Source organism: Danio rerio, chromosome 7, assembly GCF_049306965.1.
Source record: "Danio rerio strain Tuebingen ecotype United States chromosome 7, GRCz12tu, whole genome shotgun sequence".
Taxonomy (NCBI): Eukaryota; Metazoa; Chordata; class Actinopteri; order Cypriniformes; family Danionidae; genus Danio; species Danio rerio.
The window spans coordinates 13,570,374-13,590,553 of NC_133182.1; the positions used below are offsets into that span (position 1 = coordinate 13,570,374).

At 32.1% G+C, this 20,180-nt stretch overlaps 1 protein-coding gene across 6 annotated transcripts in view; it reads left to right on the forward strand.

Annotated features, from left to right (window-relative positions):
• The first annotated feature begins 8,596 nt into the window (after positions 1 to 8,596).
• Positions 8,597 to 20,180, forward strand: part of ankdd1a (ankyrin repeat and death domain containing 1A) — a 36,797-nt gene continuing 25,213 nt past the window's right edge. For 3 of the 6 annotated variants that reach the window (XR_012382487.1, XM_068222363.2, XM_073906991.1), the window contains exons 1-5: positions 8,597 to 8,793; positions 11,549 to 11,652; positions 14,879 to 14,977; positions 17,288 to 17,386; positions 17,593 to 17,697. Coding sequence is in view for 3 of the 6 variants with exons in the window: in XM_068222363.2 (XP_068078464.1) it covers positions 8,760 to 8,793; positions 11,549 to 11,652; positions 14,879 to 14,977; positions 17,288 to 17,386; positions 17,593 to 17,697 (441 nt within the window). In the remaining 3 variants the exon portion in view is untranslated. The remainder of the gene's footprint in view (positions 8,794 to 11,548; positions 11,653 to 14,878; positions 14,978 to 17,287; positions 17,387 to 17,592; positions 17,698 to 20,180) is intronic. The other 3 variants (XM_073906990.1, XM_073906992.1, NM_001099248.2) reach the window with 2 other exon arrangements.

A 20,180-nucleotide genomic window follows, 5' to 3' on the forward strand; every position in this document is an offset into this window, starting at 1 on the left:
TAAAATATGCTAAATTTGGGAGGAAAATGTTTTTAACAATGATTTTCATCATGAATAGTCATTGTTAAACAAAATTAAGACCATACACAGTACAAAAAAAATAGCTTTCAAAGGTTATCAAAGTTGCATTACTTAATAAAATATCTAATGTTTTAGGGGAGAAATGTTTTTGACAATGATTTTCATCATGAATAGTCACTGTTAAACAACATAATACCATACAGAGCACAAAACATGGAACTTTTAGGTTTCAATGGTTATCAGAGTTGCATTATTTAATCAAATATTCTACATTTTGGTGAAATTGTTATTAACAATGATTTTCATCATGAATAGTCATTGTTAAACAAAATTAATACCATACACACTACAAAAAAAAGGTTTTAAAGGTATTTAAAGTTGCATTAATTAATAAAATATACCAATTTTTGGAAAGAACAAATGTTTTTAATATTGCCTTTCATCATGAATAGTCATTGTTAAATTTAATACCATACAGAGTAAACAAATACAATTTTATGTTTCAAAGATTATCAAAGTTTCATTAGTTTATAATAAAATATGCTTGATTTTGGGGAAAAATATTTTTAACAATGATTTTCATCATGAATAGTCCTTGTTAAAAAAATAAAACCATACAGAACACAGAACATGTCATTTATAAGTTTCAAAGGTTATCAGAGTTGCATTAAATAATTAATTAATAAAATATGCTAAATTCTGGGGGGGGGGGGGTATTAACAAAAACTTTCATCGTGAATAGTCATTGTTTATAAAATGAATACCATAGAGTGAACAAAAATGTAGTTTGTTTTTTGTTTTAAACGTTATTAAGGTTGCATTAATAATCAAATATGCTACATTTTGGGTGGAATACGTTATTAACAATGATTTTCATCATGAATAGTCATTGTTAAACAAAATAATACAATACAGAGTAAAACACATGTAATTTATATATTTCAAAGGTTATCAGAGTTGCATTCATTAATAAAATATGCTAAAGTTTGGGGAAAAAAACGTTTTTAACATTGCCTTTCATCATGAATAGTCATCGTTAACAAAAATTAAGAGTAAACAAATAAATTTTTATGTTTCAAAGGTTATCAAAGTCGCATTATTAATAAAATATCTAATGGTTTTTTTTTTGGGGGGGGGGGGGTCACAATGACTTTTATCATGAATAGTCATTGTTAAAAATGAATATCATACAGAGTACAAAAATGTGTATATATATATATATATATATTTTTTTTTTTTTTTCAAACATTATTAAGTTTGCATTAATTAATAAAATGTGCTAAAAAAATTTGGTGGGGTGTTTTTAACAATGATTTTCGGCATTGTTAATAAAATGAATACCAAAGAGAGTACAAAAATCTATTTTTTTTTGTGTCAAAGGTTATCAAAGTTTCATTAGTTAATAAAATATGCAAAATTTTGGGAATAAATGTATTTAACAATGATTTTCATCATGAATAGTCATTTTAGTTGTAGGTTTATTAGCTCCTTTCATTTATAAATAATTAATTTAGAGGAATTTTGTGTAGATTTAAAATGAAATCAATGAAACATTCACAATGTTTAACAGCTGCAACATGCAGTGTTCAAGCTGTGTATATACACTATAAATATATACACTGGTGTACAAATATTTGGTCAGTTCAGAGTTTACTCAAACAGAATGTGTTTTATATATATATATATATATATATATATATATATATATATATATATATATATATATATATATATATGGCTGTTCTTTATACGTTTATATGATGCCATTAAATGGAGTTGTTGCGAACTGAAGAAGAGACAGACCAGGAGAATTTTTCGGGTATCTTCAAAGCAGGATCCTTTAATGAGAACTCGATATTATCATGTCGTTCATCAAAAAATCTGGACTACTGCAGCCTGGCACTCAGTTAAATACACAATTTAAGGGCAGTGCTTTTAGTAAAAAAAGAAACTGTCATTAAAGGTTTAGTTGGAAAATCTTGTTTCCAGGTCTTGCTCGACAGAATCACCCAGCCGTTTATTAGACAAAAGATACAGCTGTGTCTCGAACGTACAAATTTGCATTACGATGAGCAAATCCATTGATGTGCAGCTCCTCAAGTCCCGAACTAAGCAAGCCAGTGTTGACAGAGGAGAGGAACAAACTTCACCAATTGACGAAAGTGAAGGGAAAAAAAAACTCAGTTAAGCACGACCAGTTCTCCTATGACCAAACTTCTTGTGCAGAGCTGCGGTCTAGGCTCTGGAGAACACTGGACGCCCATCGTGGAGAAGCTGCAGGTGGGAGAGGTCACTGGCTGGTGTATAGGCTGGCCCTTCAGGATCAATGCGAAGACTCGTCTGTCACTGGGGTCTTACAGGAAACAGTCTCATGCTCTCCAATCCTCCATGACCACCACAGCAGCTGATCTGGATACGGCTTGGTCCAGGATTATGGAAACCTCGGGAATAATTAAAACAGACTAACATAAGCGCAGATGCCGTACAAATGATGTCTTTTGGGAAGTGTTCCCGGCTCCGGTTGCCCTGAATAATGCAGACTAACAATCCTTTAGAGCAGGGGTGTCAAACTCAATTCCTGGAGGGCCGAAGCCCTGCACAGTTTAGTTCCAACCCTGCTCCAACACACTTACCTGTAGGTTTAAAACAAGCCTGAAGGACTCAATTAGTTTGATCAGGTGTGTTTAATTAGGGTTGGAACTAAACTGTGCAGAGCTGCGGCCCTTTTAGAACTGAGTTTGACACCTGTGCTTTAGAGCAGTGGTTCTCAAACAAGTTTTCATCAAGTACCACCTCAGAAAAGAAATTGTCTCTCCAAGTACCACCAAAATGAGGAGTATTGAAATAAAGTAGCGCATTAGGCCCAATAAAGCAGATACAACTCTGCACAGTTAAAAAATGTGGCAGATTACATCAGAAATATAGGCTATATGACATATTATATACATCATTTTTGATAAATTTTGAAATGTGTGTAGCATGTACATGACATATTTCATTCCTCCGCGTACCACTAGAAGGAAGCCTGCGTACCACTCGTGGTACACGTACCACAGTTTGAGAACCACTGCTTTAGAGGATTTGGATTTCAAAAGCAAGTTCACCCAGAAATGAAAATTCTGTGGTCATTTACTCACGCTTGACGCTCTTAGTTCTAGTTTTAGTTTCTGAGAACAAAAACCTGACAAATGTGTGGAAATACAGTTAGGAAAATACAGTTACAGAGTCAGAATTATTAGCCGCTATTGAATTGTTTTTTTCTTCTTTTTTAATATTTCCCAAATGATGTTTAACAGAGCAAGGACATTTTCACAGTATGTCTGATAATATTTTTTCTTGTAGAGAAAGTCTTATTTGTTTTATTTCACTAAAATGATAGCAGTTTTTTATTTTTTAAACACAATTTTAAGGTCAAAATTATTAGCCCCTTTAAGCTATATATTGTTTCTAATAGTATACAGAACAAACCATCATTATACAATAACTTGCCTAATTACCCTAACCTGCCTAGTTAACCTAAATAACCTAGTTAAGCCTTTAAATGTCACTTTAAGCTGTATAGAAGTGTCTTGAAAAATATCTAGTCAAATATTATTTACTGTCATCATGGCAAAGATAAAATAAATCAGTTATTAGAGATGAGTTATTAAAACTATTATGTTTAGAAATGTGTTGAGAAAATCTGCTCTCTGTAAAACAGAAATTGGGGGTAAAAAATATTCAAGGGGCTAATAACTCTGACTTCAGCTGTATGTTTACGCCACAGATAGGGGACACCACAAAAATAATATTAGTGTGTGTGTGAACATGGGCTGGTAAATAATCGGTTCCGCTTCTTGCTTTATAATATTAAAATGTGGAAGTGATCTGCAGGACTGCACCCTCACCGCAATTACACACACACACACACACTCAAAAACTGACCAATGTTGAAGATTTTGTCATGTCAAAAGTCTTAAAATCTCACAGCAACATATATTTTCTATGGCTTATGTTGGCCTTTTGACCTTTTAATTTCCAGAAATTTCATCATAGCTGCTCGAGTGTTTTGTGATCCAATACTTCCTCTATTTTCTCCATTTATAGAAATGAGCTGACGGCATTTGTCTATTTTTTCCCTCATGTGCTCTCAAATATTAGCCTACTGTGTAGAAAACAGTCTCTCTGTCTCCCTCTGCTGGTGTGATCGGAGCTTTTTTTTTTTTGGAAAGAACTCTGTTTTATTTCCTCAGTGACTGTTTTGACACAGCAATGTACACATACTGATAACACACGAGGAATATGCACTCACTGGCCACTTTATTAGGTACACATTACTAGTAACAGGTTAGACCCCTTTTTTCCTTCAGAAATTTGTGGCACAGATTCAATAAGGTACTGGAAATATTCCTCACAGATTTTGGTCTATATTGACATGATAGCATCACATCATTGCTGCAGATTTGTCGGCTGCACATTCATGATGCGAATCTCCTATTCCACCACATCCCAAAGGTGCTCTATTGGATTGAGATCTGGTGACTGTGGAGGTCATTTTAGTACTATGAATTTATTGTCATGTTCAAGAAACCAGTCTGAGATGATTTGAGCTTTATGACATGGTGCTTTATCCTGCTGGAAGTAGCCATCAGAAGATGAGTACACTGTGGTCATAAAGGGATGGACATGGTCAGCAACAATACTCAGGTAGGCTGTGGCGTTGACAAGATGATCTGTTGGTACTAATGGGCCCAAAGTGTGCCAAGAAAATATCCCCCACACCATTACACCACCACCACCAGCCTGAACCGTTGATACAGGTTAGGATGGATCCATGTTTTCATATTGTTAATGCCAAATTCTGATGGTTGTGCGTGAAAATCCAAATAAATCAGCAGTTTCTGAAATACTCAGACCAGCTCGTACCGCCTCAACAACCATGCCACGTTCAACGTCACTTAAATCAGCTTTCTTCCCTATTCTAATGCTCGGTTTGAACTGCAGCAGATCGTCTTGACCATGTCTACATGCCTAAACAGGGCTCAACAATAAGGACTGTCTGGTGGCCCGGGGCCAGTGTGAAAGACACTTGGGACAGTAGACAGGATTGTTACTGGCCCCTATCGGCCAGTAACGTTGAGGACGTTTTTTTTTTTTTTTTTTTTTTTTTTTTGTAACGTGGTAACGCGTGGTAACAACCAGTACAGCGAAAAGATGGCAACATGGCGGCAAAATTAAACAATGAGGCTAAAAGAAAATGTCTGTTTCTAAAGTCTTAGAAGCAGACAATTACATGGTAACAAAATTAAGAAACTGAAAAAAAAAAAAAAAACTGTTGTCAGTTTGGCAAGCCATTTTTATAAAAATTATTTAGAATTGCATTAAAATACCAGCACATTTTAATACTGCTGTTTCATTAGCATAAATGTCATTAGCATTAATTAAATAATTCATTAGCATTTTGCTCATTATACATTTATTAACATATTTAAAATGTTTAAATTCTAGATTCACAGGCATAATTTTGCCATTTTTTAAAATATGTGGCTAAGAAAAAGCTATTAACTTTTTAGTTTGTTTTTTTTTTTTTTTTTTTGGTGGGGCCAGTGAAAATTTTGGCAGGGCAAGTAAAAATCTCAACCAATGGCCCGATCGGACCCGTATAAAAAATCCTTAGCGTTTAACCCTGCTAAATGCATTGAGTTGCTGCCATGTGATTGGCTGATTAGAAATTTGCTTTAATGAACTGTTGGACAGGTGTACCTAATAAAGTGGCCGGTGAGTGTATTATACATGGCTTATATTTTTACAATGTGCAGCTTATGAGCTGTGCACATCTACTGTACTGATATCGACTAGAATATTTAAACTCTTCTTGACCTTCCCTTTCCAGTGCGATGAATTGAGGTGAAGCTTTTTAGAAATCTGTCATCATAACACACAAGTGAGTCTGCAGCTCTCTCTAGTGGACGATGCTCATAATAAAGTGACAGCTTTGTTTTCTTTCTTTGTTCAAACAGGACAACATTTGCTCAGCATTCGTGTTGGTTTACCTAAAGTCAGCAGACAAAGAATCTCAATAGCCTTTTGTTACACAACAAAGGTGAAACTGAAAGAAATTTGATGCATGAAGATTCAGCTGTCACTGATAACAACGAGTAATGAATTTAATGAAGATTAAAATACGAGATTGAATAATACTATGAGCAAACAAGCCTATAAAATTTCATAGTATGTAGATGATTATTGCATGTCACTCATTACCAATAAGATTAGCGTTTGTTGCGTAAATTAAAGCAGAAATATTATTTCCTTAAAAGATTTTTAACATCAAAAAATAAGTTTAATTGTTACGTTTACATAAAAATAACTTAATGGTACTGTTCATCCCAAAGAAAATAAGACCTTCTCACTGTTTACGCACACTCAGTTGTAAATGTTTCTTGAGTTTCTTTGTTATGATGAACACAAAGCAAGAAATTTAGGTAAATGTTGGGGAAAAGCAGACATTGACATCCATATAGTAGGAATAAAACAGATGGACGTCAATGGCTGTTTTTCCCCCCTCAACATTTCTCTGAATATCTTCCTTTGTGTTCAACAGCAGAAACTCAAACAGAGATGGAAGAAATGGAGGAAATGATAACTAAACCTCTATTTTTGGGCATGAACTATGTCTTTCAGATGCTTAAATTAAATCAAAAATCATTAATCCTCAACATTCTTCTAAATATCGTCCTTTGAGTTCAACAGGAGACAGAAACTCAAACAGGTATGAAACAAATGGAGGAAATGTTTGCTAAATTTCTGTTTTTGGGGTAACCTATCTCTTTAAGATGCTTATGCTTAAATTAAACCAGAAATATTTTACACACTTACATAAAAAATTGTATAATTGAATACAAACTTGAAGGGTAGTTCATTCCAAAGTTAAGACCTTCTCACCGTTTACAAACTCTTAAGTGGTTGTAAACTTTTCGTAAGTTTCTCCATGTTAAACACAAAACAGGTAAATGTTTTCATTGACATCCTCCTGAAAAAAAAAAGCTAAAACCAGCCTAAGCTGGTTAGCTGGTTTTAGCTGGTCGACCAGCCTGGTTTGAGAGGGCATTTGGCCATTTCCAGTCTGGTCTTAGCTGGTCAGGCTGGGATATATGACCAGCTAAAACCAGCTTGACCAGTCTAGTTTGTACTGTGAGCCCAGCCAAAACCAGCTATGTCCAACTTAAACCAGGCAGGTCAATCTGGTTTTAGATGGGGATTTTCCAGCCGGACCAGCTATAAGACCATGCTGGAAATGGCTGGAAGCTAGCCTGAAAACAGCTAAAACCCATCTAAACTGGACGACCAGCTAAAACCAGCCAACCAGCCTAGGCTGGTTTAAGCGGGTTTTTTTCAGCAGTGTAGTAGGAATAAAACATACTAAATTCAATGGCTGTTTTTTCCCCCCTCAACATTCTTCTGAATATCTTCCTTTGGGTTTAACAGCAGAAAGAACTTCAAACATGGAACAAATGGAGGTAATAATAACTCAATTTCTATTTTTGGGGTGAACTATCTCTTTAAGATGCTTAAATTAAATCAGATTTTTTTTTTTACCCAATAAAAAATAAGTATAATACAAACTTCAAGGGATAGTTCACCCAAAAAAATTATACCTTCTCACTGTTTACACACACTCAACTGGTTGTAAACTTTTCTTAAGTTTACATGTTGAACAAAAAACAAAAAATGTAGGTAAATGTTGGAAAAAAGCATTGACATCCATAGTAGGAATAAAACATACCATAGAAGTCAATGGCTGTTTTTTTCCCCTCAACATTCTTCTGAATATCTTCCTTTGTGTTCAACAGCAGAAAGAAACAAACAGGTGGAACAAAAGGAGGTAATGATAGCTAAATTTCTACCTTTGGGCTGAACTATCTCTTTAAGTAGCTAAACATGCTTAAGTTAAATCTGATTTTTTATTACTTCATAAAAATAAGTATAATTGTATACAAACTAAAAAGGATTGCTCACCCAAAATCTAAACCTTCTCACCCTTTACACACACTCAAGTGGTGGTAAACTTTTCTTGAGTTTCTTAGTTATGATGAACACAAAACAAAAAATGTAGGTAAATGATGGAAAAGCAGCCATTGACATCCATAGTAGGGAAGTATGGAAGTCAATGGCTGTTTTCCCTCAACATTCTTCTGAATATCTTCCTTTGTGCTCAACAGAAGAAACTCAAACAGGTTTGGAACAAATGGAGGAAATTGGGTGAACTATCTGATTAAGATAGTAAGATAAAAACATAAATGGCGTTTTCTTATTTAACATGACAAAGCGCGCGTCTTTGACTGTATATAATAAGCTGTCATGTTATTTTCCTGCTTGAGAGTAAAGTTACATCAAACATGTTAAATATTCATAAGTAGCCTTTCACCATTGGAGCGTCACAAGTGACGTCTACGCATTTAATTCAATATTCATAACTAAATGCACGCCATTGGAAGTGACTGGTTAATATTTAAATTCACAACGTTCGCCATTGGAGGAAAGCGAACAGATATCCGCATGGCGTAATTAATATTCATGAGGCAAACGTTTGCTCGCTTCAGTAGGATTCGTCATTTCCCAAAGCGGCAGGCTTGAGCTCGGCTGAGAGAAAATCGCACAGAAACGTAGCCGGACATCACAAAATAATATGAAGATCTACTAGATTAATATTAGAAGATGCTCACATTGGAGACGTAACACGCTGTCGACCGACGACGATGGAAGACGGACTGGTTTCTGAAGACGATATATGTGAGTATTGAAAGAATGATTGTGTTGTAGTGCGGTGCGGATAGAAACTGGGGCAAGTCTGTGAAATATATTCACTAGTTAAAATATTTATCATCTCAGTGTTTGAGCTGGCTTATAAATCTAACTGTGACTACTATATTAAAACATTTATAATGTTACTACGCTGAAGAGACTCGTTTTAGGAGCTGTGTTGATCTGTCAGTTACATACAACCTGCTCTCTCGATTGTTTTCTAATATCCTTACATTTTACAATTCATCTATATAAATCTTAATAAATGGCCTAATTGTAAAAAGTTTCATTTGGAGATGTTTCTAACCACTAATTTATGTATATAAAATGCTATATAACGTTAGAGTTGAAGACAAAATGATGATGATGATGATGATGATGATGATGATATTCAAATATTTCCCAAATGCTGTTTAACAGAGTTTATTTTTCAGCACATTTTTTAACATAACATTTTTAATAACTAGTTTCTAATAACTAACTTCTTTTAGGTTAGTTATAAGAGTATAACTAGTTATTTGTGAGATGCCAAACCTGCTTTGAATCTGTATATTATTGAGAAATGGCAAAGGGAATGGGATGCAGTAACAATTTATATAAAGTGAATCTGTTTGTAAATTAAAAAAATAATTACCATTTTGAAAATAGACATGATCAGGTTGTGCAGTATATACAAGTACACCCCTAACAAATCTATCTTTTAAATTCATATTTTAATAGGCAGCTTTACAACAGTGTATTTTGCATATACATTAGATTAGTCAAATCTGGAGCTTATCTAACAAAATAACTTACGATAAGAGTCCAAAAACTAGTACACTAGTATATATGTTATAGAAAAATATAAAATACAAACTTAAAAAAAAGAGAACAAATCAAAAGAAGCCAAAAAAATGTAAAGATTTAGTTGAAATTTTGTAGGTTGTAATTTATTTTTGCAATATTTTGTTTGAATTTAAGTGTATTATCTTCCAATTTCTAAATATGTTTGGTGACTTTAACATTATTTTGAAAAAAATATATTTGTTTAATAAGTCTGTTTTGTTTAAATGCAGCAAAACACATTGCCTATATTCACTGAGAAATGCATACAAATATTCATTTTTTAAAATGTGGTGTACTTAATTATGCTGAGCACTGTATTAAATGAGGTCACTCAGGAAGTACACACTCGTATTGATTAAAAGGAGAAGAAAAACCTATATTTTGAATATTTTGACGATAAAGCATTTTTTAATATAATCTGTATTTTTAAACCATATTAAAGAGGAAGTGTTTAAAAAGGTGTCTTCTGGAGAGATATTTGAATATCTGTCATTAATCACACTAAAAATTGTATATGATTTTATTCAGTGTTGTTATTTGTGTTTTTTTTTTTTTTTTTTTGTAAAATGAATTTTTATTAAGAAATCGATATTATTGGATTTTGCATATTGTATATTTAGTTTAGGATTTGCCATAAATGTAGCCAAGACTGCTGATATGGCATTAAACATGCTGTAAATAAATAAATAAATATTTGCAAGCATGGGATGACAACCATTTTTAAGGTATACCTCGGTTTGGAATAGTCTGTTTTTAAAACCGCCAACATTTTCTGCTAAACCACTCCTACAGTATGTGTAAGATTTTTTATTTTATGTTTTGTTTTACGTTTTTTATAGGACAACAGTATGGAAAAATATCCAAAGATGCCGTTTTAAATTGTGAAGAAATCAGTGTTTTTGAAACTAATAGACAGCAGAAGTCATTACTTCATTTAAATTATTTAACCTGACGTGTTTACTGCTCCAAAAATATTTTAAATCTTTTAAAAAATAAAATATATTGTGTTCAAAGAGGAAAAAGGTTTTTGTTTTTACCCAGACATTTAAAAAGAGTATATTATAGAGCTGTGACCACAGTACCGTGAAACCATGATATTTTTATCCAAGATTATCATACACTCAGTATCTTATACTAGCCTATGCCTATTTGCAAGTCACTAGTATTCAGCTTAAAGTGCAATTAAAAGGATTAACTAGGTTACTTAGGTTAAAGTTTGGTTAATTGGGCAAGTCATTGGACAATAGTGGTTTGTTCTGTAAACAACTGAAGAAAACATCTTTTTAGGGGGCTAATAATATTGACCTGAATTATTATTTATTGTTTATTTAAAAAAGCTTTTTTACTAGCCAAACTAAAAGAATGGCCTATAACTGTGTGTATATATAGTCTAAAAGCCTTGACTGAGGTAATATAAGTTGAAAATGATACACCAAAACATTCATTCATTCATTCTCCTTCAGCTTAGTCTCTGATTTATTAGAGGTCGCCACAGCAGAATGAGCCGCCAACTAATCCAGCATTTGTTTTACGCAGCGGATGCCCTTTCAGTCGCAACCCAGTACTGGGAATTCCCCATACACACTCACACACACACTCATACACTACGGCCAATTTTGTTTACCCAATTCACCTATAGCGCATGTCTTTGGACTGTGGAGGAAACCGGAGCATCCATAGGAAACCAACACGGGGAGAACATGCAAACTCTAAACAGAAATGCCAACTGGCCCAGCAGAGACTCGAACCAGCGACCTTCTTGCTGTGAGGCGACAGTGATATCCACTGAGCCACCGTGCAGACCTACACCAAAACATTAGATATGGATATTGTTGATGCATGTTTGCTTCTCGCTGATGTTTGTACCTGTGCAAAACATATATTATTTGTCTCATCTTCTACTTTCATTTCATTCCAGTGCTTCGCTCGGAGAAGGAGTTTCATGACGCTGCAAAGAGGAACGACACGGAGAGAATGCAGGAGTTGATCAGTAGAGGAGTGGACATCAAAGTCAAAAACAAGGTGAGATCTTGCTAATTACAAGACATGGTTCATACCTTAAACATTTTGATATATTACGCACCCTTAGTCAGGATCGCAAATGTGCTTTTCATTATACATGTGACTAAAGACAACAAAAAATTCAGTCATAAGTGTACAGTTTTTAAATGTAGCTAAATGAAAGCCCAATATGCAGTTAAAGTCAGGATTTTTCACCCCCTCCGTGATTTTTTTTTCTTCTTCTTTTTTTCATATATTTCCCAAATGATGTTTAACAGAGCAAGGAATTTTTCAGAGTATTTTCTATAATATTTTTTTCTTCTGGAGAAAGTCTTACTTGTTTTATTTCAGCTAGAATAAAAGCAGTTTTAATTTTTTTAAAAAACATTTTAAAGTCAATGTTATTAGCCCCCTTCAGCAATATTGTTTTTCTATTGTTTACAGAACAAACTATCATTATACAATGATTTGCCTAATTACCCTAACTTGCCTAATTAACCTAGTTAAGCCTTTAAATGTTACTTTAAGATGAATACTGGTATAAAATAATTTATAATGCGCTTTTCTCAGTCCCAAAGTGCTAACAGGCATACAGGCAAACAAAGCAGAACAATAAAAACAGTCAAAAAATAAAATAAATAAAAAGCAATAAAATATGAATGATTCAATACAATTGGATGATAAAATAAAAAAAATAATCAATCTAAGTTAAAAGCAATGGTAAAAAGGTGAATCTTAAGAAGTTTCTTAAAACAATCCAGAGAAACAGCATTCCTGATGCTGGTGGGTAGGCCATTTCTTAACTTAGGCGCACTGTTCGAAAAAGCACGACCACCTAGAGTCTTCAGTTTACAGCGTGGCTGATACAGCAAGATTGCAGATGAGGAACGAAGACTACGGGTGGGAGTGGCCAGAGTTACCAGGTCACAAATGTAGTATCTTGAAAAACATCCAGTCAAATATTCTGTACTTTCATCATGACATATTAAACAAATCAGTTATTAGAAATGAGAAATTAAAGATTTTATGTTTAGAAATGTGTTGAAAAAAATCCTCTCTCCGTTAAACAGAAATTGGTGAAAAATATAAAGGGGTGGTAATAATTTAGGAGGGCTGATAATTCTGACTTGAGCTGTACATATTTTAGTTTTTATTTTATTTAGTTTTAATTTATTTTTTTAACAGATACAATGCTCATCAATCAACAGTAAAACTGTTAATAAGGCAGATGTTGCCCAAGAGCAAATTTTCACCTATTACCATATTTTAAAAAGGCAGATTTTAAAAATATTGGAAAGTATTCATCATGAAAAATATCACATCCACCCACAAAAAAAACATCACCTTCACAATTATAAAAAGACAGATTGTTCTGAGAAATCGCATACTAAAACATGCAATCATCAATTTTTGTTTCAACATAACCCAAACTGTATGTTTTTAATGATTGACAATTGAATAATTGATGACCTAAATGTGATTGATTGATTTTAAAAAGAGAGTGAAGGGAGTAAATAGTTTTACGCACTATAGGAGGCATTGATTTGTGGTTTTGTTTCTTGAAGCATGTAAAATAGAAAATAAAAAACTTAAAATGAAAGCATTTCTGCGAGTGTGGTGTTTGTTTGGTTCAAGCGGAGAGGGGAGCATTTAATTCCTGCCCACACAGAGAACAAATTTTAAAGCTGTTTATCCATTGTGGTTTTATTGCATTTTCATTTTGTGTATAAAAATAAAATGTGATAAAACAAAAACAAATATTTGAAGGGAAAAAAATACATTTTTATGTTGCGTGGGAGGGATAAAATTTGGCATAAATAAAGTGTTTCTTTGTTTTTTGGTTTTGAAAACAGCAAAAAAAAAATTAACATAAAAATCAATTATTCATTCATTCATTTTTCTTCGGCTTAGTCCCTTTATTCATCAGGCGTTGCCACAGTGGAATGAACCGCCAACTTATCCAGCTTTCAAATGACCTGCAATCGGAAACATTCATTCATTTTCCCTTAGCCTAGTCTCTATTTTAGAGGTCACCACAGCGGAATGAACCGCCAACTATTCTAGCATATGTTTTACACAGCGGATGATGCATTGGAAAATAATGAATTATATGTATTACTATCTGAAATCTCACACAGAATTTTAAGACATCTTAAGGCTAGATTTGGTCAAGTGATTTTTACCAGATGTCATATTAGACGTACAAGAATAACCCATGCTTATTTGCTCCAAGGTGAAAACCCTTCTCAGTGTTTGTACTGCACATTTGCCCTCACTAAAACACATTTTACTGGACTGTCCTGCTTTTAATGATTCCAGAAGCCTTTTTTTATAAAATCAACTTTCTTTAGGACATTATTAGCAAAGTGACACCAGAAAAGATTTTAGGATTTTTATCATGTCATCACACTAAAAATCTTATTTAATTTATGTGTTCATTTGTTTGTTGATTTTTAATTGTATAGTTATTATTGAAATGTTCCTGCAATGACAATAGCCTTGATTGCTGACATGACATTAAATAAAAAAAATACATTACATGTCACAGCGGATGGATGCCATTCCAGCCGCAATCCAGTACTGGCATTCACCCACACACACTCACATTCACACACACACACACACACACTATGGCCAAGTTGGTTTATTCAGTTCACCTATAGCGCATGTCAAGTGGCCCAGCCGGGACTCGAACCTGCAGCCTTCTTGCTGTGAGGCAACAGTGCTAACCACTGGGCTACCATGCCACCGAAAATAAATTATACACTGTAAAAAATGCTGGGTTCCACACAATCCCTTCATGTTGTTCTAAATGCTTTTAGTTTAATATAAAAGAACAGCTGAAGTTTGCAGTTTTAGTTTAGTTCAAAAGTAAATGCAGTTGAAGTCAAAATATGTACAAATTTAAGTTCATTAAACATAAAACAATTACATTTTCCCCTCAAAACCTTAAGAATTGGTTTGTCTCAATTCATTTTATATAAGAAGTTTGAATTAACAGAAAGTATTTTTTTTTTGTGAGTACGTTGGTACTTGTACCATGCGGATTACTAAGTCTTGTAAAGAGAAAGTATTGCTGCCATCCACCATGCCAGTTTGGACTGCCTGGAATGTGTTGTTTATCCCAGTTATGCACTAGAGTGACGGGAACACAGGATATGACCCTGTTTTTACCCCAGACGGCAGTATTTACCACTCATGATTCAGTATGGCTGTTTCATTCTTATGTGATTTTCGGTTTTGACAGATGGACCGTAAGGCACTGCACTGGGCAGCTGGAGCCGGCAGTGAACAGGCGCTGCGTTTGCTGCTAGACCACGACATGGATGTGGATGATATGGACAGCGTATGTTTCCAAAGCAATCAGTTTAGTTCAAAAGTTATGGAGTCAAAATTATTCACCCTCCTGTGAATTTCTTTTTCAAATATTTTCTAAATGATGTTTAACAGAGCAAGGAATTTTTTCACAGTATTTCCTATAATATTTTTTTCCTCTGGAGAAAGTCTTACTTGTTTTATTTCAGCTAGAATAAAAACTGTTTTTAATTTTTTTAAAACAATTTAAGGTTAATATAATAATTCCCCTTCAGCAATATTGTTGTTCGATTGTCTACCGAGCAAACCACTGTTATACCATGACTTGCCTATAAATGTCACTTTAAGCTGAATAATAGTATCTTACAAAATATCTAGTAAAATATTATGTGCTGTCATTATTATTAGAAATGAGTTATTTAAACTATTATGTTTAGAAATGTGATGAAAAACATCCTCTCTCCGTTAAACAGAAATTGGGGTAAACAATATACAGGGGGTCTAATACTTCTAATACTAATAATTCTGACTTCAACTGTATATGAGCAGTGACCATGTTCAAATTCAGGCTGAATGTGTTATGAAGTTTCATGTTGGTTTTCTGCATGAGCACAAATGGGAGGAATAATGCTATAATGCTCCACTTGATAAATCTTTAATGTGCTGCTGTTCATCCAGCATGTGTGCTGTAAAGCACTGGAGGCTGTAAACGTGTTAAACCAACAACAACAAAATGATTGAAGAGGCAATGAGTGATGCTAAAATGCAATGCTAAATATTTTTATGCAAGTAGGTAATCTTTTTTTTTTTTTTAGATGAGTAAGTAACTAATATATGTATGGTATTTTTTATTAATGATAGTAATATTTAACTTTAAATTAAAAAATATACACATTTGTAGTTAAACGTGTAAGTTTTTAAATGTTGTAAATGGATCATTTTTATTCAAATGAGTTGATTGAAGTAGACCTGCAGAGTGATGTTCCAATTTTAATAATATTTTTATTTTTTAATTTGCTTAGAGATCATAAAATTGTTCAAAAAGTGGGCACTTAATTAAAGGATTTAAAAAAATATCAATCATGAATAAAAAAAATATTAAGTATACTTTTAGAATTATTATAATTTTATATTTATCAATAACTATTATTATTATAATGTATTTATTCCATGTAGTCTGTCAAGTACTTCAGGTAAGGTTATAATTAACTGATTAATGTAATGAATGCATTTTTATTTTTAGAAAGCTATACAGAAAATTTAAATAATAAAAAAGGTAATATATATAATATAAAAATAAAATAATAAATGTCACTGCATATTCTTTTAGTTAAAGAAATAATAAACTTAATATAAGAATAAAACAAAAAAATATTAGTACATGTTCTGTTGTTTAAAGAAATAATAATCGTAATATAAAAATAAAATAAATAAATATCACTGCTTATTCTTTTGGTTAAAGAATTAATAAATGTAATATATAAAAATAAAATAAATAAATATTACTGCATATACTTTTGGTAAAAGAAATTATAAACGTAATATATAAATAAAATAAAAACTTATAAAATAATAAATATCACTGCATATTCTTTTGGTTAAAGTAATAATAATCGTAATATAAAAATAAAATATATAAATATCCCGGCATATTCTTTTGGTTAAAAAAATAACAAACTTAATATAAAAATAAAATAATAAATATCACCGCATATTCTTTTGGTTAAAGAAATAATAAACTTAATATAAAAATAAAATAAATATTACTGCATATACTTTTGGTTAAAGAAATAACAAACGTAATGTAAAAATAAAATAAATAAATATTACTACATATACTTTTGGTTAAAGAAATAATAAACGTAATATATAAATAAAATAAAAACTTATAAAATAATAAATATCACTGCATATTCTTTTGGTTAAAGAATTAATAAACGTAATATAAAAAAAATTATAAAACAAGAAATATCACTGCATAGTCATTTGGTTAAAGAAATAAAAAACTTAATATAAAAATAAAATAAAAGATAATCAAATGATAAACTTAACTGTATATTCTTTTGGTTAAAGAAATAATAAATGTAACAACATAAAAAATTGTAAAATAATACATTTCACTGCATATTATTTTGCCAATTTCTTTTTGTTATTTATTAAAAAGAATACACCATTTAATCAATATGTATGTTAGTTGTTCAAACCATTGTCCTCATCATTGCTAGAATAACTTAAGCAGAACTGGAATATCATAATTGTAAAATAATGTTGGGACTAACACACTCATGCGTGTTCTTTGAAAACATTTGACTGAATACATTGGGACTCATTTATTTTCTAGTTTGGTATGAACGCTCTGCTCCTGGCTGCATGGTTTGGTCACCTGACTATCCTGAAGATCCTCGTCTCAACCGGAGCAAAGCTCACCACTGAAAACAAAGTAAGTTTTTGATCCCCTATAAACCAGTCATACAATCAGAGCACGGATGGCTGTGCTCTTAACGAATATCGTTCTGATGTCTTTTATGGCCTTTAAACACACCAGCCAAAACGATTGAGCTGGATGTTCGTACTGTCCTAGATTCAGACTTCAACATCATTTAAATGCATTTCACTAACTGAGCCATCTCTCTTTTTCGTCTACAGAATGGCTTGAATCTCCTGCACTGTGCTGCCCAGAGGGGTCACATCACCATTCTGGAGTATATCATGGAGGATCTGGAAAATGTGCAGCTTAATAAAGTCGAAAACGTGAGAATTTCTGCTTTTTTTGTAACCTCAGTTTTTTAATGTACAGTTAAAGCCAAAATCATTAGCCCTCCTGTGAAGTCTGAGTTCTTTTTCAAATATTTCCCAAGTGTTGTTTAACGGAGAAAATATTGTTTTTAGATGCTTTTAAAACAACTAATTTCTTTTATTTTTTAATATTTTAATATCTTAATTACTTTACACCTAAATAATACAGAAGTCAAAAAAAAAAAAAAAAAACGTCTCGGTGTTTTACATCAGTATGTATGACGTCTCTTTTTATTCATCAATGAGCACATTTCCAACTCCACCACATTTTAGCAACAGTTTGAGAGGTCCCCAAACTCCCTCAAAGATCTTGTATTTATCTCTCAATATATAGGTTATGTTTTCCATTGCCATGTTTGTAACTAGGGATGCAACGATTAACCGATTTTACTATTGACCACGCTTTAATTTGTCACGGTTAATCAATCGTAAAGGCTTCTCAACACTGTGTTTCTGCATGGAGAAAAACTGCTGCAACTTAACAAAGTTATGCCAACTGAGTGCTAGTTTGAAGTTCCGAGCTTGTACTCCATGCACACTGGATTAACTATGGCTGAAGCTATTAACTAAGAGCCAGTCACATATCGCGTCTTTTGCACGTGCAAGTTTGTTATTACCAATGGAGGCGCATGACTTGCTTATATGGAGTGACGGATTCGTTCTTTCTAGAAGCACCTACTAGTTGAAGAATGCCGCAAGCGCTCTACACTGAGAAAAAAAATACAAAATGAAAAATACCAAACAATTTTGTTATATAGTTGATCAAAAGTTTCAGCAGCCTTTGAATACAATTCTTCACTGTAAAAGAGCAACACTTAGCTATTATGTAACTTTAGATTTACATTAGACAAATATTACTTATTTATTTAATCATTTATTTATTGATTTTGAATTTTATTTATTTCTTTAAATTTTATTTATTTATTATTTAAATGTATAAAAAATATTTTTAATTAATTTATTAATTTATTTCAAATCCATTTATTTTCTTTTTTAAATTTCATACATTTTTATTTATTTATTTAAATTTTATTTTAATTCATTTACATTTAATTAATTAATTTATTTTAATGTTTAAAAATGTAAATTAATAAAAAATATATTTATTTATTGTAATTTATTTTTTTTATTTAAAATTAATACATTTTTATTTATTAAAAATGTATTTATTTAAATTTTATTAATTTATTAATTTTATTTATTTATTGACATTTATTTTCAGTGTTAAAATTATTACTTATGTTTAAATGTCAAAAGTCTTTTAACTTATTTTTAAATATTAACAGGTTTATTTGGATTGATTGGGGGGATTTTGTGAAGGAGTGAATCTAGAATAATGTATAACAAATAAATTATAAGCATAGATTAATAAAATACAGATAAAAGTGAATTATAGTTTTCAGGTATTCACAATTCAGGTACAGAAATTGAATAATCAGCACTGGATAGTCACTGCATATTATAATTTAATCTGTATAAAAAGATAAAAAAGTGTTGACTAAAGATAAGCATAAAAGTGTTCTGTGTTTAAGATGTTTAAGTGGGATGCTGTAACACTAAAGTGAGACAGGTGTAATGTGTGTGACAGATCAAGGATGAGGCAGGAATCAATTCTCTATTTATGCTTTTTTACTTAACGGTTGAAATAAACATGTACAATTATTATCTTTAAACAAAAACATTGAGTGTAAGCCAAATCAAAGAAATTAACAAAACAAAGCAATCCTTGGGCTCTATGTTGACGATCCATGCGCAGAACGCAAAACCCGTCAGAACGCATTTTTGCTAATTTAAGGACGAGAAAATCCGCTTTGCGCCGTGGCGCATGGTCTAAAAGGGTTGAGTTTATTTTCTTAATGAGTTATAGGTGTGTTTTGAGAATAAACCAATTAGAGTCTCATCTCTCATTCCCTTTAAGAGCCAGCTGCGTCTCGCCATAAGCGCATTGCTATTAACATGACGTAAAGTAAGTTCACTTTCGCTTTTGCTCTCGTGGATAGGGAAACCTTACCGCACAGACATCAATTAGCCAATAAATAATTAATTTCGTTTGTTAAGCGCAAAGATTTGTTTCAAAACTATTCAGTTCTAATTTCCAACAAACAAATAAATGAACAATAATTACCAAGTGTGGTCAAAATACTAAGTTATTTCCAAATACACCTGCTATGCCCCATATGGTCTAAAACCTGACAGGTGGGCAAATCTAAGCTTGTTTTTAATAAAACAAATATAAATATGGATATAATAAATAATACTGCTAATAATAATAACATTATACAAAAGCAAATTGAATGAAATGAAAAAGCCTCCCGAGATGAAGAAAGTAAGGCTGTGGTTTTTAAATTCATGTAGGCTAGAAATTAATATGTTTTGTAATATTTTTATCATTTATATTTATATCCTATATATATATCCTTATTATATATATATATATA